At 39.3% G+C, this 24,901-nt stretch overlaps 1 protein-coding gene across 5 annotated transcripts in view; it reads left to right on the forward strand.

Annotated features, from left to right (window-relative positions):
* The window catches only part of dip2bb (DIP2 acetate--CoA ligase B (putative)b), a 59,319-nt gene that overhangs the window by 3,612 nt on the left and 30,806 nt on the right, over positions 1 to 24,901 (forward strand). For 4 of the 5 annotated variants that reach the window (XM_042499725.2, XM_088084120.1, XM_088084118.1 and 1 more), the window contains exons 2-3: positions 17,201 to 17,272; positions 19,002 to 19,151. In XM_042499725.2, the coding sequence (XP_042355659.2) occupies positions 17,201 to 17,272; positions 19,002 to 19,151 (222 nt within the window). The remainder of the gene's footprint in view (positions 1 to 17,200; positions 17,273 to 19,001; positions 19,152 to 24,901) is intronic. The other variant, XM_088084116.1, reaches the window with a different exon arrangement.

The raw sequence follows: 24,901 nt of genomic DNA on the forward strand, positions 1-24,901 counted from the left end.
TCGCAGAACAAAACGTCCAAAACTCTTTAGCATGTGTTAACCACAGACCTTATTTAAGGCATTTTACCAAAAAACAATTAAAAAAACCCAGAGACTTTAAGACAAGGGAACCAGAAGTGCTAAAAGGCTAACAAACTTCCGTGTTTTAGGACTCATTACTTCAGGACTCTATTGTGAAAATGTAGAATAACACATGTGGTCAGAATAAAGTATGGTTTGAACAGTGCAGAGCCAATTTAATGTCTGGAAAAAAACAAGTAGATACACAGCCCAGTCGCCAACAGAAAATGATGGCATTGTACATTGCTGCAAACCATGAATATGTTACATTGTACATTTCATTCATATCATATCAGCATTTCTAAAGTGATGTTCTTCTGATTACATATACGGGCTGACTGTCATCAGGAAGTGAAGGGGATGGTGGATGGTGTTATGCCAAGCTGCAGACCTTTTTTTAGAACAAACAAGAAGCAAGCTGTTTTTTAGCGAGACATCGGGAGCATTTCCAGCAGTGGTGATGCACCAAAAATGGGTATTTTAAGCCAAAATATTATATTTTCTTAACCATAACCAAGTGAGTTTAAGCCTAAACATAATCACACCTTAACCAAAGCATTGTAGAAACACAAATAATAATGTTTAAATCTTATATATTCATGGTTTGTAGAAACCTATAACGCCAATATTCTGCCAAAATCTGGCCATTGTGTTGAGAGTCACCTTGTCAGTTGCATATTATTATGATAGACTTAAAACAAATATCCCGTTGAACTTAAGTTAAGTTTAGTGGTCTTTAGTTCAAAGACCTGAAGGTCCTGTCTTAAAATTGCTGTTTTGCCCAAAGAACAGTCCAGAACAGAAAGAAATTAACCATTCATTTTCTGTTCAATTGTCTCAACCCTGCTGAGAAGCAAAGCCATGTCAAATTCAAGGCACGTACTTTTATACATATATCTATCAGGTGTCAATGTAATAAAACTGACAGGAGTCAGGATTGAGTTGAAGTTGTGACTTGAGTCTCCTCCTCATCTGTTTACAGTCTTCAGTGTTTTTCTTACAGTTTAGAGACTGCAGCTGCTTTGCTTTGGTCTAATGGCCAAATGACAAATCAGACATCTTTGAGTACAGTCAGAGTCACCTGTGACAGTCGTGGTGTTTTGAGGGCTGAAGTGTGAGTAAATGTTGAAGGTGACATCCGGCTCCATCATTTGTAACTTTAGATCAGAGCTGACTCTTGCTGTTGAAAAGGCCCGGTGCTATCCAGATGTCCCGCTCCTGTATCCACGTCTTCTAGCTCGGTGAAGAGCGTTGGCCGTCTGCTCAACGCAGACGGGACAAGGCGAGCAGCAGCTGGCCACCAACGACTCCGAAAGCTTCTCATGGATATCTTTTACATGGCAACAATCACCCCATTGTTGTCCTGATACATGGGACTCTCCTAGCAACAAACAGTAGAAAATATGCATCAGCAGTTTTTTTTTCACAGCAGCAGTTGTGGGCTGCAGTGTGTGCGTGTGTATTTGTATTTATGTGCTAGCTTGTGTGTGTGTGTGTGAGAGAGAGAGAGAGAGAGAAAGAGAGCAACTCCACCTACTTTAACCTCCGTGACTGTAAGGACACAAAGAAAGCCATTGAGGGGATCAAAGACTTGGTGATTGAGCCGAACTGGAATGTAGAGCGCTAAACTACAAGTGTATAAGCTGCTCAGCTTGGGAGTGTGTGGGCATTGTGTTGTTTGCAGCTCTGGTATTTATATTGTTTATGTGAGTGTGTGTGACAGCGACAGAATGTGAATATGACCCAAGACAATTTGCTTTGTACAAAAGCTGTACACAAGATGTCATGCAGTGCACAGCAGTGATCTCAAAAGTGTCTGTCATACAAAGTACCGACAGTTGGCATCAAATGTCAGATTCGTAGTATTGTTTACTTATTCTTTAGTCAGATATGTACTGATTTGACTCGCACTCTTACCAACCTTAGACTGTTTTACCCAGGCGAAGTTATTGTATGGCTGCCTGTGTTTAGACAGCATTTAAAATTTGAGATGTTTGGCTTACTTGTTTTCAATTAAAGCAGCATCTTGTAGAAAAATATTGAATTTTTTAAGGTTTTACTTGGAAATACATACTGCTATGACTTAAGCCTTTACACACCAGAGGCGTGACAAATAAACAACATGATGATGATGCGAATATGCTACAGTTGCAACAGGTCCGCGACTGTTGTGAAGTTGTGATGTTCATTCCGCCTTCATTTGTGGCATTGCTTTTTTGTTGTGTAACAGTCACACTCTCTGTCAAAGCAGTGGTGATAAAATATATAAAAACGTTTAATAAAATATATTGATATATTGAATAAATCAGGCACACACAAAAAAAAATCGCATGTGTCTCAGTTAGGGCCCACACACATGCAACATTTTTTGCACCCTTAAATCCATGATTGGATCCAACGTAGATGTGCAGAAAGCACAAGCAAAAGCGAGAGCAGCGCCATTGCGGTGTACAAGTGTTACAGTATGTGATGGTTGCGCCGTGCTACATGGCTTGTGTATAAGCCCTGAGGCAGTACTTTGGCACAGCACTGCTCTGCTAAAGTCAGCATGCTAACATGCAGATGATTAGCAGTTTAAGTTTTTACGGTGGTCAAGTTTGCTAACATGCACAACACACAAAGTAAACACGAGGCTGATGGGAGTGTGATTAATTTTGCAGATATTGCAGATATTTCGTAGATTTAGTTCATAATCGTAAGTATTGGATGTATTAAAATTTTAACCTGATGGTGGCGCTAGAGAGCAGCTCAGAGAATAACTAAAGTTTTTAAAATTCATCCCAAGCAGGACACGAACATCTGTACCAAATTTTAAGGTAATCTGTCCTGTAGTAGTTAACAGATAGACCGACAGAGCGTCTGTCCTCGCTGTCCTCAGAGCTCTGCCACTGGCATGACTAAAAACGTGTTCAAACTCAGATGTCATATTGGCATTGTATCGATACATTTCAAAAACTCTACTCATAACCTGTAACACGTGCCATCTGCAGAGTCCCTGTATATGCCTATATATAGATCACGTGTCCAGTAAAACAGACGGTTTGTACAGCTCTGTGTAGTGATTTTCCGCACTGCTTAATTTGATTGCTGTCTCGTTCTCTGCTGTAGCTGCTCGGGCTGATAAGTGGATGTGTGGATTTTCTAGTGACTAGCGTCCATCCCGCCGCCTGTCTGGGCTGCTGCTGCTGCGGCTGCTACTTTTGCTGCTGCTGCTGCTGCTGCTGTTGCTGCGGCTGCGGAGAGGCAGGTTTTCATCTCGGCAGCCTGTTCTATACTGAGAGAGAGAGAGGGAGAGAAATGAGAGATTACGGTCCTGCCTGCGTCTCTCAATCTAGGTCACAGAGCATCAGGGGGCAACACGCCTGGCTCATTTAGCCTGTGAGTCACACTGGGCCAGGACCGCTGCTGGGGATCTCTCTCTCCCCACCGACACAACACCACTGCCTTCTCTCTGTCTGTTAGTCAGTGCTTTACTTACTGAGAACAATTCCATGAAAAGACCAAAATCAACAATGCATTAGTCTGTCTTTTCGAATACAGTTATTGTCACAACTTCATCTGCGGCACACAGCCCCAAGCCCATTTGTCCCGGAAATGTTCGTGTTTTTAAAAGGTCCACAAATACATAGTTTTTTACTTAAACAGCCGGCCTCTTAAGTTACTAGCAAAGATTACATAAAGAAGAGTAAATAGTGCATTTGAAAGAAGCAAATGCACTGTTTGATGAACAAGAAGGGTCCTCTGAGAGTGCAGACCTCCACCAAGGCCATATTGCAATGTCAACAAAAGTGAGTAATAATTTCTTGTATCTGCCTCGTGATTCGGATCCACTCAGAATTTATTGGGTTCTGCCTTGATCCATGTTACATCCTTCCACTATATTTCATGAAAATCGTGCCCTTGGTTTTTCCGCAGTCAAACTGTACAAAAAAACCATAACCTCCTTGGGAAAGGTAATAATCAGTGTACAAGTGAATATTTTTGGCAGCTCAATTGTGTATGTGTGAAATAGAGTTGAAACCATTCGGTTACTCAGTCAACAGAAAATTAATCGTCAACCAATTTGATAAACTATAAATTTCTGCTTTTGCATTGTGAGAATTGAATGCTTGTGTTTTTCATATATGATTATAAATTAATTGTTTTTGAATTTTGGAAACCTTGAGAAATAAGGTGGCTGTGGCTCGGCAGGTAGAGCGGGTCCTCCACTCATCGAAAGATTGGCTCCTCGAGTTTGCATGTCATACTGGGCCTCAGATTGCTCCTGATGGCTGTTCCATTGATGTGTGAGTGCGTATGAATGTTAAACTGAGTAGGAGGTGGCACCTCGTATGCCTTGTGTGGTGTGTGAATGGGTCAATGTGGCATGTTATACTTAAAGCGCTAAGAGTGGTCGAAAGACTAGATACTTGCTATAGAAGTGCAAGTCTACATACCATTATAATGAGTTCTTGTAAATGTTTTCTGACATTTTATAGCAAAAACAGGGAATTGAGAAAATAATCAGCAGATGAGTGATTAAAAATAGTGAGTTGCAAATGGCGTTATTTTGTCTCTAGCCGATCCTGAACTAAGTTTAGTGGGGTCTGGAATTTGGAGCCACTGGCGTTCATGTCTGTATGTAAAAGCCTGATTCACTGTGGAATGACCTTATTTCATTTTATTTGTTGATATGATCTTGAGTCCTTAATAAAGTATTGAATTGCATTGAATTGAAATTAGAATTAAATTGAAATTAGAATTGAATTGAATTGAATCGATTTGAATCGAATTGAATTGAATCAAATTGAACTGAATCGAATTGAACTGAAATGAACTGAACTGAACTGAATTGGCAGAGTGGTCCAGCTGTTCTATTATTTGCCCACTCAGTCATTATATCCACATTGCTGATGAATGTTTATCAAAAATTTCATTGTGTAAATGTTCTGTGAAAGGAGCAGTAGTCAACCCTACAATACAGTCAAAATATCGGTATCAAGGTATGTGGTCGAAAAATATTGTAATATTTGATTTAATCCATAACTCACTGATTTTTGGACAACATCAGAGGAGGAGTATCTGCTTTGGACAATGACAGTGCTTGTCAGTGGAATCAGTTCATTGCTGATTTATGATCATTTCATGGAATTTGTTGACAGTAAGAAACATGTAAAATATCACCAAATGTTTCCTGTTGGGCTGGAAGACCCTGGCTCTATGTGTGCAGCACACATGTGTCGCCACACTTACGCGAGCAGTTCTTCATGCATGTGTTTACACACAGCATTGACAGCGACAGAAAGGAAGCTGATTTATCTGTTTAAAAGCTCATTAACTGTTGCAGAGGAGCTGTACTCTGATCTCCAGCCAGCGCTCCAGGACACAGACTTACACCACAGAAAAGAAGCACTCATCTGCCACCACTGAAACACAAAAACAGGATTCAATTATTTTTTTCTAATGTTTTTGGAAATGAATTACGAGTATTATATAACACCCTATGTGTGTGTAATTTCACCCTGCGCGCACACCCCCACACACATAAACACTGAGGATGCATCGAAGCCTTGTCTACAGAAAAAACTGAATAATTTAGATGAGACGCGAGCGCACACCTCCACACAGACACGCACTGCCAGCTGGGTAGCTGAAGCACCTCACTTTCAAGTTCACAGTGAACTGCAGGTGGGCCTCTGCTTGTTTTAAAGCTCTGCTTCACTACAAACCGTCTGGTGTTTTGAATCAACCTCCCTCTCATCTGTTTGTGCGCTTAGATCTGCAGCTTGTATCTGAAAGTAACAATGCCAAAGAAATGACAGTGGTGGAGGCAGAGGAGTAAGTAGTGGTCAGTTCACTGTGCTGTTCACTGAATTATTAAAAAATGCCAAGTGGAAGAAGCTGCAGTCAGACTGCCTGCAGCACGTGCCTCAGACTGCACACCAGTGAGTCTGCTGCCATTTGATCCAAGTTTCTATCTGCTTTAGCTGACATGTGACTTTCTACTTTCTGTCAACAGACTGAGCTCACTGATACTGTTATTTGTTCTGTGAGCTGTGCAAATGAAGAAAGGTCCAAGTAATGATTACTAATATTTCATTATATAATGTCGCTGAGAGAACGAGTTGATTGATAATCAACTATTTTGATTATCATTTAACCCTTTGAATCCTGGAGCGACATGACTTTTCTTGTGCTGTGTTCAGATACCTTTCACAAGTTTTAAAAACCGTTTGAACCCTGCGCAAATTGGTGCAATTTCTTTTAAAAAAACATTGGGGGAAAAAGGTAATCAGCAACTTGGTAAGAAGAAATTAGTAAATTTGGAAAATTATTTTTTTAAGGGCTAGGGAAAATGCTTTAGAAAAAAACTGTGTGCATGATTATTATAATCAAACAGATTTGATTATAATAATAATGATTATATATTAAATTATTATAATTTTTAATCAAAGGGTCATTTCCCTGTTTGTTTGTTTGTTTGTTTTAAACTTTATGTTTGCCCCCCCCCTTTTTTTTAATGACAGTTTTCAGGTAATTTTCAGGTAAAATTTCTTGCTTATTTTTGGGTCTTTTTTTTGTCATTCATGCCTTCATGTTTTTCAAAAGAAATCAAGCCAGGTTGCTTAGGTTTCAAAGGGTTAAATCCTTTTACCAAATGACAATGTCAAAGATTCTTTGGTTGGTGCCTGTATGTTTTTTTTTTTTTTTTTATCATTGTAAATTGAATATTTTGTGGTTTTAGATTGCTTATCAAACAAATTATGCATTTGATGACTTCACCTTGTGCTCTTGGAAGGACATCTGTGAAGGACATCTTCCAGTATTTTTTCATTTAAACGCTCAAATAAATTAGATTAATCAAATGATAGAAATGTAATTGTTTGTTGCTGCTAGGGTTGCAGCAGAATAGTGAAACAGTGAAACTGCAATAATTTATGAGACACTTATAATACCATGATACCACCTTTTCATACTGTTGCAAACCTAGTTGCAAACTTAATGAATATAAAAATAAATACTTGGCCATTGAGGCTGGTTGTGTTATCTGACCAACTGTCCAAAAGCCAAATATATTCAGTTAACAATGAGAAAAGTGTGAATCCTTAAATATAAGAAGCTGAAACCAATGAATGGTTTGCATTTATAAATGACTTTTATGATTTGTTGTTGATTAATTATCAGTAAATTGACACAGCTCCCTTCTGTTAATTTATTTAATCTAACTCTTCATTTCTCAGTTGTTTTCTAAGGCTCGTATCATCACAATGGTGTTACATCTCTTGCTCCCTCATGCAGCATCACATGGAACTGGTTGCTATGGACACGGCCTATGTGGTGCCCCTCACATCATCCCCCACCACCCTCACCCCTTTCATACACACACACACACACACACACACACACACACACATACTTAAACGTGAATTCTCCATAAAGCCTCTCCAGATTAGAACGGCCATATGTTGGAGCCGCACGTTCAGTGACACAATTGAATGTTCTGCTAAGCTGTTAAAACCATTAAAGAGGAAACATGAGGTTTCTGCCACCCCATCATAAGTCGTGGACCTGCAGTGCAGTTCCAAAGACTGCCCCAAATGTAGTGAAGTGTAGCTGAGGATACAACCTGTGTATCCTTGGCAGCACCTCAGTATCCCATAAAGCAAAGAGTGCTCGTCTCAGCTGTGTATTGAACAAGTTATAATAAAAGCCACTAAAGTCATCCGTCCTGGTGATGAACGTTGCCACTCAATGATTTTATCAAGTGACAACCTCTGGGGCAGAAACATAAAGCCAATGCTCAATTGTGCCAAAAACTGCAGTTCCTCTAATGGCAACTTGAGGTTGGCTCCAAAAAAGAAATAATCCCATAGACCCCCTTGTTAAAATGCCAAACTGTATCGCAGAAATTAACATGTTTACACCCCCCCCCCCCGGTCTCCAGCTATTTCTCCATGGCAACTGTACGAGGAGTGAATTTTTTATATAAGTCACATGTTTATTAAGACTTGAACTTATGCATAAATAAGGGCGAGCACACCTGAGGGACAGGCTATCTGCTCCCTTTTTACACACAGATTGTACCAAAGGGCTGCTGTGTTTAGTTTCTGTACTACTGTCAAAGCTTTTCATTCATTCTTTGCTGCAGTTAGTTCCACCACTTTTTGAGGACGAGGGATCTCCTCTTGAATTTCCTCTCTTGATGTTTCTTCCACCACATGTGCTGTGGTGTTTTTGAAGTTGCTTTCCTCTTGTCTTTTTAGAGTAGTTGAGCAGGAACCGTCGTCCTTGTGGGCCTATAAAGCATCTGCTCACCAGATCACATCAAGTGACAGCTACTAAGAAGGTCTTTTGAACTTTACAAGCAGAATTTTACACATTTTTCCACACAACTACAACAGTCGCAGTATTTTTAGATGATAGTAAAAAAAAAAAAAATATCCACCTAATGTTCCGGTGCTTCAGAGACATAATTTGGTTTACATATTGGCCAACTCCCAGTGTTTGATACCTGTGTGTAAATCCCACAGGAGAATATGCTCCTGTTGGTGTTATGTTTCATTCGTAACAGCTTTGCCACTAAGTGTTGGAGTGTGTATATAGTGTAGTGTAGTGTGTCGGGTGTGTCGGCCACGCCCTCCTCTTTCACTCTGTCTGCTGTGCACAAACAGAAAGGAATAATTCAACAGCAGGAGGAGGAAGGGAGTCGCTGTCTGAGTCACTTCTTCTTTTCAGTTAATTCGCTGCACTTCTTTGCTAGTTTGCTTTGTAACCCCTGTCATTACTTCTACTGGCCTTAAGGCTAATGTGTGTGTGTGTGTGTGTGTGTGTGTGTGTGTGTGTGTGTGTGATGTCAGAGTTGAGTTTAACGAGCGTGCAGAGTGAAACATGAATCACTCTGTTACCTGAGTTGGCCGCACCCTGCTTGCTACTCCAGAGGGAGAGAAGCACTTGGGACCTGCGGAGAAAATGTTTGTGTGTGTGTGTGTGTGTGTGTGTGTGTGTGTGTGTGTGTGTGCGTGTTTGCGTTAGGGCTTTAGGCTTTTTTTAAACACTTCTTTCACTCACCAATCCCTGTAATACCAGTTTTTTGGTCTGAGTCACTGTAGATGCACGTATAGCTTCTCCTAATGAACCCTAATGCACAGTGAAAGAATCGTGCATTTTACAAACAGTCCCTTCTTTACCTGAATTTGTGGAGACATTTCTTTTTGTTGTTCTTTCACTTTTCCGTTTCACATCACTGTCACATAAACGGCGCTTACTGTGAATCAGGAATGTACATAAAGGTACAAAGGTACATAAAACAGAATACAGACCACCAGCCAGACTACTCTCTCATTTTTCAGCTAAACAGTACACTAAAATATGTTTCTGAAACCATCTGAGGTGAGAAATAGGTAAAGCAGTAACAGAATCATGATTCATTTGACCGGTGCTGCATGCTCGAAAGTATGATCACAGTTCACAGAGCGTTTGACATGTTTGACAGCCCCGTCACAGACTCCTTAGCTCTGATTGGTTATTGCTGACCGTGCCGCGGTCTGATTTTAGTGAATGCTATAGAAGCAGCAGGGAGAGGAGAAGGGGCATGATTTTTTTTCACAGATTATTTGTCTCATGTACTTCTTTCATGATATAGTGGCAGTTTTAGCAAATATGACAAACGTTATTAACATAAAAGTTAGCAACTCTAGCTTTAAAACTACACTAAAGGGAAATAGGAATAGGAGTTCTAAAAGGGTAAATAAAGATGTAACAAGTTTTGATTGCCTTCACTTAGTCACCCTAAATGTCAGTCACACACAGTGTTGGAGGAAGCACTCAGATGTTTTACTTCAGAAAATATAGCAATACAGTACGGAAATACTCTGTGACTAGTAAAAGTCCTGTATTCAAAATATCACGGTAACGGCACAAAAGTAACGGCACAAAAGAAGCTGCATCAAAACTTTTTTGGATAAATTCAGCGAACATCTCCCCACAGTTCACGGCTCTGTGAATGGGAAATAAACAAAGTGGAGCAGACCAAGCTACACAACACTTTGCTGGCTACTCTCCTTCTTCCACGTCCTCGCTTACGAGGAACGGAGCTACACCAGGATAGAAATGTAAGTAACATCAGAGCAAGAAAGGGAGAGGCATATTTGTTTTGATGTTGAGTTCAATAGTCAACAGATTGTACTTAAGTGCAGAACTTGAGTAAATATTCTTAGTTAATTCATCTACTGGCTGCACATTTACCTGTCTACCTCTTGTACTCTTGTATTGACATGTGCTTTAACCTGTCGGCTCCTCCCTTGAGATTTTTGCTCGAATAAAAGCAGACAGCATGTACACATATGCACAGACACACAACTGTCATTCCACGTGTGTAGATGAGTAGTTATGAATGAGGATTGTCAAACCATTTTTCACTTGGACTTCATGCAAGACAATGACCTTCACTGCAGCTGCAGTTTGTTATATGATGGTGGTCGACTCTAACTTTCCTAACAAAAAAAAAGAAATACAGCTGGATTTAGTTTTGCATGCTCAGCAGGAAAACTCAGAGAGTCTTACTGTCAGAGGAGGTAAGATTGAATACTGCAGAACATGAGATCATCCTCCCTTACAGGAAACATGAATGTTTGTGAAAGAGAAACAGAGTGCGGGAGATGTTACCCACACTAACTTATGCAGCATTATGTTGTCTAAAGTTAAACAGTAAATCATGTCGTGTGTCCTGTAGCTGTGGTCAGACTGGTGTGTGTGTGGACGCACAGTGAGTGGGTGATCTTTGGCTAAGGGAGATGCTCGGCCTGCTGGTAAGAGGAGGCAGCTGGGAGATTTCAGTAGCGTGTTTGTTCTATCTACTGATGAAATTGTACTGTATCTATAGGCTTCAGGAAGGTTGATTTGACAAATAAACAAACCTTCCGCCGGTCATTAAAATAACACACTTGAGCTCATGGCAACAAATGCAGTCGCTAAAACTTAGAAATACTGATGAAATTAAACTTGTCATTCAAGTTACAACAACTCAAGAGAAAAAGGCCTAAAAAAGACATTTCATATGTATAAATATATATATATATATATATTTATATATATATATATATATATATATATAAATATATATATATAAATTAAGACATTTTTTTAATTTTTTTTTTTTTAAAATTGCAACAAAAAAGACATAAAATTAAAACAAAACATAAAAATGACCAGAAAAAAGTGCTTAAAGTTTTAATAATTCTGTTACATTATTTCAAATATGTCTTTGTGATAATTGTAACTGTAGTTTTTTGGAAAAAAAATCCCTGACCTTTTTTTTCTAAATCTACTGATTTCACCCCCCAGTTTGCTCAGGGTTCAAAGGTTGTAAAACCTGTGAGAGGCATTTGAAGGCAGCGCGACAAAATGTATGTCCACCCAGGTTTCAAAGGGTTCAATTACTAAGATAAGATGGGTTTACAGCGCATTAGATAACCTGTTTTTTTTTTTTGTAATATTTGTAATATTTTATCATGCTTGGATCATTTTCAGGGAGCAGTTGTCGACATGCATTTTAACATCTTATCCCAAGAAAGAGACTGAGTGAGATGTGATGAGGGAGAGGGGAAAAGCAGGGAGAGAGAATAGAGGTCGGTAGCTAATTACTATTCAGACAGAGTGCCTGTGGAGTCGAAAGAGAGAGCAGTCTCGCTGCAATTCAAATAATCCGAGGCTGTAGTGAGTGTGAGAGTGTTCGGGGCTGTGGAGAAGGCGCAGCTTTGATGTTTCTCTCTGCACATTGTGGAAAAATAAAACATACGCTCCGAGGTGAATGTCTTCTTCACCGATGCATTTGTCAAACCGAGACGAAAGACGAGAGCTGTGGGCAGCTTCGTGCAAAGCCTGGCTGTTGCACTCGTTGCTGAAATGGTTTGATTGTGACCTCGACCATCAGGACAGACATGACTGGGTCACTGTGAGAAAGTGGGTTAACGAGGGAGGCCCTCGTCACCTCAGCGGGGCGTGCTTTGCCTCTTAAGCAGATCTCTTTGACTGAGTGTAAATTGTGAGCAGACAGGAGCAGATTCTCGTCAGAGGTTTGTAATAAGTCACGGCAAAAAAATAAGTTATTATTTGTGAAGCACTTTTCATACACAAGATACAGCTCAACATGTGCTGGATACGAAGAAACAGATATTACTATAACTCATTGTAATATCTGTCAATATCATTGCTCATATTCCAGTTTCCAGTTTTGCCACATTTTCATTTCCTGTCTGATATCTTGCAGCTCTGCTCAGCTGTAGTGATCAGATGCACCTCTCTGAGGAAAAACTTCACCCACAAAATGATCATTTGTGCTTTAATTACTCACCTCATGTTGCGCTGAATACGTGAAGAAAACGTAGTTTATCTCGCATGTCATCACGATGAATGAGGATTCCAAAAGAGGATAAAGTTTTTGATGAATTTGAGTAAAAGAGGGCCGCATTTAACAACAGCAAAACAATATCAAACCATCGGATTACAAACTCTCACACAACTCGTGCAGTATTATCCAAGTCTCATTTTTCCAGTGATTCCCAAACACATGCATTTTTGTTCAAGCTCACTATTTAAAACATATTCAAATGCTCACGCTTGCCCCAGTGTGCTTAGTGTTTAAATATCAAGGTTTTAGTGAAAATGTACATGTGTGGGAAGTGCTGAGCGTACAGCAGGATAAATGAGACTTGGATTTTTTAACGCTTTTATATAAATTCATTAAGATTTTCATAATTTTGGATTCTTTGTTCACTATAGTGGCATGTAAGAGTTTTGAAAGACGACAGATGGATAAATAATGGTAATGTCTTGGTTTTTTTGGTCCTTGTCCTTGTTTTTTTTTGTACAGCACTTTGTAACCTAGGTTTTGAAAGGTGCTATATAAATAAAAAATTTATATTTATATATAGACATTTTATTATTATTATTATTATTATTATTATTATTATTATTAGTAGTAGTAGTAGTAGTAGTAGTAGTAGTAGTAGTAGTAGTAATAATAGTAGTATAAATTATTATATTATAAAAATTAACCCCTCAGCTCCTGCTGCTGGAGCCTGGATCTGATGATGATACAGCCATTAAAAAACAAAACCAAAAAAAAACCAGATGAATTTCAAATCATCCAGATGGAAGAGTGATTACTTTGCAATTCATTTAATGCCACGCAAGCCGCTCCCCCATCAGCGACTCCGCCCCCCCCCACTTTCCTCTCAGTTCAGTTTAAATTAAAGTATTATTGGCATGACTGTGTACAATATAATGCTGAAGCATGTAAATACAAACCGTACAATTATGATAAACAGCATTGCAAAAATGGGAAAACAACACAGCTGAGGATAAGATTAGTATCTCTCTCTCTCTCTCTCTCTCTCCCCCTCTCCCCCTCTCCATGTGTCTTTCTGCAGCTAAACTGCCTGTTCACATGAGCTAAAAATAAATCATGTGACTGAGCGAGGCCAACTGTACCGTTCATGCATTACTTATGGAAGTGTTTTCTTTTTTCTTCCCTTTTTTTTCCTCAGGAAAAAAAACCCTGAGTAGATATTGTGTTGGAGTGAGCTCTCAGGCGATATCCTCTTAACATGAGCACTTTGATTTTTGTCAACTTGTCTCTAGTGTGTCAGCAGTGTGATGGTTTGACTAAGTACATGAGCAATTTGCTGAAGTATTGTTGAGTTCTGCTGTGCTAAAGATCTGAGCTAGATGATATAGTTTAAGCTTAGATGATCAGTCAGGAATTATTTAGATCAGTGTTTGTAGAGCTGCAGCAAATAGTTGGTTAATCGTTAAGTTGATTGAAACAAAAAATGAATCGCTCACTATTTTGATACTTAGTTAACCAATTCAGTCCTTTTTTTCTTAAATATGAGAATTTGCATTTTTTTCTCTGTAATTTATGGTTGTAGATGAACAGTCTTTAGGCTTTGGACTGTTAGTTGGACAAAAGAAGCAATTTGAAGACTCACAACAGGCTCTGGGAAATTGTAATAATTACATTTCACTTTTTTTGACATTTCATTAACTTAACAATTTGAAAATAATGGGCAGATTATAAGACAATGACATTTTTTATAATGAAGATTGTTGGTTGCCGCCCTAGTGTTTTGTCTTTGTATCAAGATCATATGATGATATGTTATCGTTTTACAATTTCTGGTGTCCAAAAGTAAAAACTAAAAATTAAATTAAAAACAACAAAATGAGTTTTGTGACTTGTATGAAGATTATCATATATATTTGCCATGTACTGAATGTACATGCTCAAAATAAAACATGATTCTGTTGTTCGTGGGTCTTATTTTTTTAGTTTTGACCATCAGTCTTATTAATAACAATAAATTGCACTCATCAATGTGATTGCTGAGATGTGGCAACACAGTTTGCTAAAAAAGAAGTACAGAATGATGAGAAACACAAGTGGGAAGACAATCGCGCAGGTTTAAAGTAAACTCCAGTTTTATCTGGAGGAGAAAAAAGGCAAATAGTGATGTTATTACCCCGAACAGTCTGCTGTAAACAACCATCACAGTTTACAGAACAAACTTTTGGTTTAAAGTTGCCATGTGTTGTGCAATAAGATATTATCAGACACTGAGTGTATGTTGAATTTGGTTTTTATGATACGATACGATACGATACGATACGATACGATACGATACGATACGATACGATACGATAAGATACGATACGATACACTTAATTGTCCCCGCAGGGGAAATTTGTCTTGGTTTAATCTCCATATAAAGTGGTTAGGATCATCTGGCTAAAAAGCTGTCAACACAGTCTCATCACAAGAATCATTTAGTAGCTGTTCTGTAGCTTTCAATCATATCACAGGAAATTCACAAGATTTTCTTCTGCAGTTTGTTCAGTTGCTTTGAAATTTTAAATCTTTTTGTATTTTCTCTGTATGATGGCACTCTGTATGTCATGATCCAGGCTCTATTGTCCTCTGTGGTGTAGCTGGGAACAGTCGACATCAGTGTCAGACAGCTTCAACCTTTCATCACTGTGCGTCTCAGCAGCCTAATTTTTTAATCAGGGATTAACTGTCAGAGCTCCAGGAGATATTACAACTGCAGAGGAGTCGCTGCTGGTCACAAAATGGGATCACCTGTCAGACCAGCTAATGTCACATAGACTAGAAACAACCCAGGGTTATTGCTCACACACAGTGTTTATTGAGTTTTCTGTTTTGACTTTTTAAACGGGACTTTCTTACTGTAACCAGCCACTTTCACATGTGCAGTCTGTCCCTAAAATGAAACATTTCTTGCATGGGGTCATGAACGAATGGGAGAGGGGAATCAATATGCAGGGTTATCTGTACCATTTTCCTTGTAACATTTCAACAAAGATGCTGGTACGGCTGTGTTGTAAATGAATGGGGTCAAGCACATAAAGGGTTATGTCTATGTGACAAAATTGCTTTCATGTGGAGCAAAAGAACCAGTCACAAGACTCTGCTGATGATGTATTTGAATCTGTGACTTTATATGCCTCCGCGACGGTGATAGCCGTGGCTGGAAGCTTTTTGTTTTGGGTCGTCACGCTGTCTGTCCATACTTCCTTGTACATATGTCTGTCTGTCCATCTGTACGTCCGTCCATTCTCGTTAACGTAATATCTCAAGAACGCTTTGAGGACATTTCTTCAATTTTGGCACAAACGTCCACTTAGAGTCAGCAATGAACTGATTAGATCTAAGTGTTCAAAGGTCAGGGTTATCTCTACTTTATGCCAGTGCTTTCAAGGTTTAGTTGCGTGTCTTGCAAACATTTTTTTTTTTTTCTAAGTTTTCTAAGCTATATTTGATAGGACAGCTTAAGCATGAAAGGGGAAGAGAGAGAGGATGACACGCAGCAGATGGCTGAAGCTTGAATCGAACCCGCAGCCGCTGTGGCAAGGACGTAGCCTCTGCATACGGGGCGCCAACTGAGCTACAAACTTGTTCAGTATTTAATACATTCCAAGAACATCAGCACCACACAGAAACAGCTTCTCGTCAGCCGTGTTCTTAAAAATAATAAGAGACGTCTTCGGCCACGTACATGACGTAAGACAAAAAGACAAAAATGTCCTGAATGTAGTGCCTGCGTGGATAGTGAAAATCACTAGCAGCGCCTGAAAGGTTGTCCCAGTAATTTCCCGGGAACTTTGTGTGAACAAGGCTCAAGCCACTGTGTTATTAAGTCAGTCTTCATGACGAAGAGGCGGTTTGAGGGTGGTCAGGGCAGCCACTGGCGGACACACTGAATGAATCATCAATGCTCAGCTCAGTTTGGACAAAAGTGAGTGCAGGCTCTTCAGATGGATTTTTAGTATATGTCTGAAAATCTGACAGCTTTGCCCACAGAGGAGTTTGGCAGAGTAGCTGCTTTGCTTCAGGGCCTGCGGAGAGGCTCAGTTGGCCTGTGTTGTGTCTGGTGGGGTGGAGGAAGATGCAGATGGGCTGTCAGCAGGGAGGATGGGAGGGACATTTTGCTCCTCTACCACTTTTCTGATGGGACATTCCTCCTCTTCTGTCCTCTGGATGCACCGTCACTCACCTCTTGGTCTCGTTTTATCTCTGTGCCTCCCACCTCTCTCATCCTCAGCTCTGTTTTCTTTCACTGCGTCTCTGAATCATCCCATCTCTCGCCCACGCTTCCGTACGTTTCCAAATTTAGTCCTGTTTTGTTTTTCCCTTAGTGTCGTACTTGAGGCTGGAAATGAGCCATATCTTTCAGGCCCTCAGCCATCTCTGGAGATTACTGTAACAACCGAGTGCATCCATCTGTGTTTTCATCTCCTCCTTTATAAAGTTTTGTTTTTATTTTACCCGTCTGTGTGTCTCACAGGTGCACAGGTAGAACATAGATTGATCCAGAAGTGTTCACTTATCAAACTATGAAACTGATGTCACTTGGCCCTTGCCAAGCAATCGGATAATGTTTTAGAGTCATTTTTACTCCTAAAATGACACATTTTGTCAAGAATATATGTAGCGCAGAATGGAAACAGACAGTCACTGTGATGTTGAATGTTAGTGCTGTTGACAATGTGAATTAACTGAAGTTTATTCCTATTTGATCAATATAAGCTGATCTGACTTGGTCTCATCATGACATTCTTCTTCTATTGTGATCTTTTACAGGTGACATCACACAGAAGGGCTACGAGAAAAAACGGACCAAACTCCTGGCTCCCTACATCATCCATACTCCAGGTACAAACCTCTTTTTCCTGGGAAAGCATAACTGTGACTAGTAACTGTGTATCACCTACTGTATGTCTCTTTAACTGGCTTCTCTGGTTATTACCCCAAAAGAAAACAACATGTCTTGTCATGCTTATTTTCATGGAAATTGTCCTCTACATTTCTTTTTTAATTTTTTTTTTTTTAATTTACATGCTTCTGTTTTAGAACCAATTATTTCAACCCGGGTCTCACGCTCACTAAATGTTGAATATGTAACTGCATCGCAGAATAGATGCAGGTATGTAGTATAGATATAGATTGCAGAAAATGTACATTACGACCTTAAAAAGCTCACTGTTGCCTCTCAGTGGTATCTTGTCTTGGCTAATCTCCCTTCGTCCCACTGATGGTGGAGCACACATTATGATAAATTGTTAGCTGCATGCAAAATGTTTTAGATTGCTGGAGGCTCCGTCGCTACTCTAAGAACATGTTGGTTAGTTGGTTGGTAAACCAGTTAGCTCGTGGCAAATGGATATAAATAGTTTCCTGTTGCTCATCAAGCTGATCGAGTAGACTGAGTGAGACAGTTTTCTTGTGACAGATAAAAATTAAAAGTGAAGTTTATAACCCCTGCATCACTCTCAGCATTGACCTGATCTTCTATGCAGACCTGCGGTGTGTTAATATGATAGTATATCCTTGAAATATGTAGAGGAAAGACAAAGAAAAGAGAGCATATACAAAACTACAATGATAATAATAATAATAATAATAATAATAATAGTATTAATCATGAGGACAGGGACTGTAGAAAGACAATTATTAAAATGTGCAGCACAGCCTAAATTAAATTAATTAAATGTAGTTCATTATAATTCATATCAAAACATTATCCACTTCCCTGTACTGTATTAGATATCCTGTAAAGGTATGTTATTTTTCTCCTGAAAATTGCACGAAGTATGCAGATGTTTTCCTCTCTTTTAGCAACCAGGAAATTCCATCACTTTGTCTGTGAACAGTCTATCCATCATTTTGCTTCTGAGAGGCAAAATGATGAATCTTAGCTCTTATCTCTTAAAAGGTAAGTACAGTTGACGGAATTGTTCCAGCATTGAGAGACAGCAGCCTGCAGCAGTAATACAGGCTGCAATGAGATTGTTTGGAGCAATTGTGCACTGTCAGTGTACATCCATTAAGTGTGCCAATTTTTGGCACAGACAGGTTCAGATTTATATTTGCAAATATTATGGAAATGATGCCTACAGAGACGAAAAAGGTTTTCCTTTGACTTTCACTTGATCTGCTTTGTTTGTTATTGTGTCTAACCAAGTTTTGCTCAAAGAGAAGTCTTGTTCTAAAGTATCACAAGAGTTGAGTTGTTGCATGAAGACAATAACAATAATTAATTCTCTGTCAGATACTTGAAATAACAATCTGAACCCAAAAACAAGCTCTTTTAGTGGACACATATTGACGGTGCACTGTTGCCCGAGTGGTTACATTGCAACTCGTTTTGTGGCTGTCAACTGCAGCGCTCTTGCTTTATAATAGACTGGCTTAAAAAAATGTCAACATCAGTCATTTAGATATAAAAACATGAGAAAATTGGGTCAATGTTAAAAAATACCATAGTTAGTTTACCTTTAAGGCAGCAACTTAGACGACACAATAGGAGAAGCAAGACAATAAGATAAATTCTCGTGCGTTAATAACACAATTAAATAATAAGTTTGTTGTGTTTATTTGACAGTAGAGCCGCCCCGTCAGAATGATGTGCAGCCTGCTCCCAGTTCATCCTCCAGCCATGCCCATCCCCCCTCCAGCTCATCCCGTTACCGTGAACGTCGCTCCCGCAGAACACATCGCAATGGAGGAACCAGGGATGACCGCTACAGATCAGGTAAGGACATAAAAAAAAAAATACATTCAACTTCACTATTTCCCACATAAAGTGAAAGACCCCAGATGCTCTGAGGACATACACAGTTTCCTCAGATAACTCTGAAATTTCAAAATAGCCTACATCCGCTTCACTTGTTGAGCCAGCCTGTTTTGAAGCTCAGACTGTGGGCTGTTTCAAAGGGACCAATTAAAGAAGTGTTTGTGTGTGTGTGTGTGTGTGTGTGTGTGAGAGAGAGAGAGAGAGAGAGAGAGAGAGAGAGACGCCAGTGCCGCCCTGCAGCTGGGAAGCCCCTTAGTGAGGACCCCCAGTCTGTGAAAGCAGAGTGATGTCACTGCCTGGCTATGTGTGAGGAGTCTGTGAGGAGAACAGGGGGGATACTGATCTGGAGGGGAAAACCTGACTCAGACGAGGATAAAGGAAAAACAGGGCACTAGAGTAGAGGATGTTTAGCATGTCTGTTCAGACTGTAAAAGCATCCTCCCTCCAGAGCGGCCTCTACCCTGCTGTTTTTTTCTTAAGTCTCTCCTCCTGCTCAACAATTCTGCCTCTCGTGTGAAATACCCGCACACTCCAGTGTGCTAAATACTGACTAATCTAAAGTCTTTTAGGCTGGAATTTGGTGGATGCTTCGTAGAAAATCTGACCAGCAACAGAATTTTTTTTTATCTTATTGAAGGATTCAGAAGGAGAGGAGGATCGACAGAGAGGATTAGAGCTGGAAAATAGAGCCACAATATATCAAGAAGAGGAATGAGTGTAAATTAAATGGACTGTGGGAAAGTAGTGCAGCTTTGTTTTGGGCTTTGAAAGTGCAATGTTGACTCAAAGTTTTGCAGGACTGATGGGTTGAAAGAAACGGCCCGGAGGAGAAAAACATAGACCGAGGATGGGAGGGATGATGAATCTTTTGCTGTATAATGAGGCATCCATTTTACTCTGTTCACAATGTAGTGCTGTTTCAAGTGCAGTGAAAGTGCTCTGATACATTTGCACTGCGCTGCTTTGAAAGGGAGCAGGGCGGCCTGTTGTTGTCAGTGAAGTGTCTGAAGTCCCTCACTCATTCATTTCTCCTGATGCGATCAATACTTTACTCTGTGGTGAGTCGCAAAGTTAGATTTCACACACACATTGCTGCTGTCAGGCGCAAACCTCCTTTCTCCAAAACTGCTATTTTTCAAGAACTTAAAAAAATGCTGTGTTTTTAAAAGGATCCAATGGAGATAGGAGGTTTAGACAAGCTTTTTTTAAAAATACATTTCATTGGTTGAGAAATGGTAAAACCCACTGATAGACGTAGAGGGGGACTAGTAGAATTAATTTATGAAAAAAAATGGAAATAGTGAAATGTGGAGATACAAGGTTTGTGCCTTACAACAGCAATATGAAGAATCATCATTTTTGCTGCATCTCTTAAAGCTGTTGTAAATGGACCAAATCCGTGCAGCTTTACCTCCTGAACCACAGCTGCGTAGCTGCATTTTTCACTTCTATCAAAGGCGATGGATTTCATTGTAGTATTTGACATATGTCATGAATTACAAATTTGTTCTTTTGCAGGAGGGTGCTTTTTATATATCACAAACTGTACATTTTCAGTAGATTTACACTCACTTTATTAGATATTAGACACTTTATTAGGGATAGGTGTATTATTTAGCTGTAGCTAACTGATAAAAATGGGGTGCACAAATTAACGCCTATCGGCATAACAATAATACAGTTCAACAGAACCACAAACTACATCCTCCAAAATGATTATACACTTGAAGCAACACCTCTCTAAAACAGTTTTGACGAAATCGTAACATTAAAGCTTTCGTCGAAGTGTGTATTTTTCAGGACTGTTTGTTTTAGTTTATCTTTTAAACCTGCAATATGTATTTTGGACACTAAATAAGATGGCAGAAAGTAGTGCACTAGCTTGCCAATGGGGAATGATTTTGGGCACAACCAGGTTCAGCTGGCAGTTAAAACCACCAGCTTGTATAAACCAGCAGGCTACAACACTAAGACTCGTGCTAGCAGCTCTGTCAGGCTGCTCTGGGGTTTGCTCCATGTTCCCTCAGCATCAGAGCCGGCCTTTTCATAACTGGGTTAGGGTTGCCCATGTTATTACAGGCATGCTGATCTGAGGAACCATAGGAATGAGGGAACTCGGGATTGAGGGAACATAGGGAGGAGGGAACATGTGGTTGGTTAAACACAGTGTTGAGGGAACATAGATTTGAGGTAACAGGGTTACGGGAACATAGGGGTGAGGGTACACAAGGTTCAGGGAGCATGTGGTTGGTTAAACACAGTGTTGAGGGAACATAGGGTTGAGGGGAACAGAGGGTTGGTTAAACATAGGGTCGAGGGGATGTTAGGATGAGGGGACATAGGTTTTAGGGAACTTCAAGCAGAGGAATCGTGGCTAAGGGATCATAGAATTGAGGGAACATAGGTTTGAGGCAACAGGGTTGAGGGAACATTAGACCAAAGGAACATGAGACTGATGGAACATTGGGCTGGGCAGAGTTGAGGGAACATAACACTGAGAGAACATAGGGCTGAAGGAACTTAGGGTTGAGGGAACACTGATTTGATAGAAAAGGGTTGAGGAAACATAGGGCCAAGAGAACATAAGGTTGAGGGAACATAGGGCTAAAGAAACAGGGTTGAGGTAACACAGGGTCAGTGGAATACATGGAATATACAGTTTAGAGAACATAGAACTGGTTAAATGTAGGTTTTAGGGAACAGGGATGACGGAAAATAATTTTGAGTGAGGGAACATAGACACACTACCAGGGGTCAGGGGACCACAGAAATCTGTAAATTTCTTCCTTTAGGAACTATAAAATATTTGTACAAAATGTCATGGCACAATTCTAAAAGTTGATGAGATATTTTGGCCTAGACAGACTGACAGACAGACAGTCAAGCAATGCCCCCCTAGAGCTATGCTGCTAGCATGGCTTGACGATAACAATATTTAAAAGAGACACAGTGTTAACTAATGAGAAAAAGAAGTGCCCAAACACTGCAGCAATGAGACACTGAAGAAATTAAAGTGCTCATCATTTAATGGGCTGCAGAGAAAGTGCAGCAGGAATTGAATTACGACCTGTCAGTACTGCATTTACAGTATTGACTGGTTAGAGGTTGCCTCTGCAGTTACACACATATGCAAATGATCAGTGGTGGAAGAAGTATTCAGATCCTATACTAATAAAAGTAAAAGTACTTATACCACATTGCAAAAATACCTTGGTACAAGTAAAAGTCCTGCTATGAAGATGGTACTTAAGTAATGCTAAGTAAGCATGATCAGGAAAATGTTCTTTAGTACAAAAAGTAAAAGTACGCAATGCAAAAATCCTCAAAAAAAAAAACCCAACAAAAAAAGAGCCCACTCAAAAGAAACCTCAAAATTAAAAAAAAAAAACAATCCCCCAAATTATTAAAAAAAAGAATACAAAAATACTTAAACCTCAAAATTATAAAAAAAATTGAAAAAAAACACTCCAGAAACTCAAAGTTGTTATAAAATGAAGAAAAAAAACATCCAAATAATCAAAATGATTTAGTTTTACTCCAAACTTAAAAACACACCCCCCTCAGAAAATTTAAAAAATAAAAAAAACACCCAAAAAATTATAATTATAAACAAAATGAAACTGAAATGAAAATAACACCCCTCCAAACTCAGTTATTAAAAAAAGGAAAGAATTAAATGTTTCTAAAAATAGTTGCAAGTAATATTTTGTAAATTGATGTATTAATCAACTAATCGTTGCAGATGTACTTGCATAAACCATTTGCTAATTTATAAAAAAAAAAAACATCATGTTTTATAAACCCTTCCTATGTTTTTTTATGCAAAGAATCTTAATTTGTGAAGTAACTAAAGCTGTCAGATAAATGTAGTGAGGTAAAAAAGTACAGTATGTCTTTCTGAAATGTAGTGGAATAAAAGTATAAAGTAGCATGAAAAAAAATACTCAAGTAGAGTACAAGTTCCTGGAATTCATACTGAATTACAGTACTTGAGTAGATGTCCTTATTCCACCACTGCAAATGATTCCACTGAGTTAAATGCGTAATACTAAACCGCAGCACTTAAAAGATAATACCAGATCATCCATCTCACTGTTAATTGGCGCTCGTGTAACACACACCGCTGGCCTCCACACACCCAACCGTGCTTATCACCACGGAGACAGCCCTCATCCTCCCAGACATGTGTAAGGAGTCAGCCTCTCCTGACGCCCCTGTGTGAGGGTGGACGATGGCACATTATGAGAGAAGATGATTTAGCCCGGAGCAATCTGTTCAGCAGAATGCCGGTTATGTAATTATGGTCCCCGCTGCTGCCGTGTGATGAGCTGTGCTCGATGATTTATTTAAATGTGTTGATGTTTGTCCCCTGAGTTAATAGATGTGATTTGTCATTGAGTGGGCTTTTGTTGCACATGTTTTGTTACGCAGTCTGAATGTGTGGCTGCTCACGTGGCCCTTTTTTTTTTTTTTAATGTGCCTGTGGGTGTCATCATGTGAAAGTATCTCTGCATTTATTACTGCATGTGGGCAAGTGTGTGGGCTTTGCTCTCCTCTTGTCGTGGTTTCCTGTTTCAGTGGGAAAACACAGTCGTCCTCTCAGGAATTTCTCCTGAGCGTTTCATGAGCTGTTCGCGTCACTGAAATAAAACTGTCAAAAACAACTGGAAACAAGTGAAGCGGTGTTTAAAACACATTGATCCTGTGATCGTTTAAAACAAAATGATGTGTCTCTTCAAGTGGTCGCTGGTTGAATGTGTCGTAAACTGGGAGCTGAATAACCAGTGATTTCCCCTTCTCAGACTGTTTCATTCGAATATGTTTTTAAACAAAGATAAACAATTTTGTTCAGCAGATATTTATTTTTCTCAGAACCTGGCACCTCTTTCTCACCACCTATTCTGTGGCAAAATAAAACGGATCCAATGTTTTTCAACATCACAAAATAATTGCACAAATAGTCAACATCATTGCATCATTCCAGCTATTCTCTGCATCTTTTTACCCTATTTTACACAACAGGAACTTTTTTAAACCTCCAGAATATTTGTAGGGATGCAGGATTCTTTGCCATCCTTTTAGATTGAGGAACCAGGATGTAAACTAAATTCGCAGGCCGTGGTTTTTGTCCTCACTTTATTTTGGCATCGAGGCTTATGGGATGGTAGATCCCCGCGGTTGGGACACGCTGACCTGAGGACTCACAGTAGGGCTGTTTATGGCTAATATCATAATCAAATTTATTTTGGTCAATATTGATATTGCGATTATTTAAAGGTCTATTGTGTGGATTGGCAGAATTGTTATTTAATATCCATAGCTATGTTTTCATGATATTGTAATCACCTCTACAGGAATCTTTTGTGTTTTTGTTACCTTAGAATGAGCTGTTTATATCTACATATGGAGTGGGTCCTCTTCCACTGAATCTGCCATGTTGTTTCTACAGTAGCCCAGAATGGACAAACCAAACACTGACTATACATAAGGTCATTCGCATTTTTGCGTCGGCCACTGTAGTTCTACTCCACGTTTGGCACACAGCAGTTTCAGCTCTGCAACCTTTATTGAGCTTTTAAAAAAGGCATTTCTTTGTTAACAAAAGATTTTCTTGAACTTTAAATGTAATTGAAAAAACAAAAAATGAAAAAATGAGCATAAAAAAATTGATGAACATCTAAAATAAGTAATATATAATATATAGAGGA

Source organism: Plectropomus leopardus, chromosome 2 (assembly GCF_026936395.1).
Source record: "Plectropomus leopardus strain MGB_pleo_1.0 chromosome 2, ASM2693639v1, whole genome shotgun sequence".
Lineage (NCBI taxonomy): Eukaryota > Metazoa > Chordata > Actinopteri > Perciformes > Serranidae > Plectropomus > Plectropomus leopardus.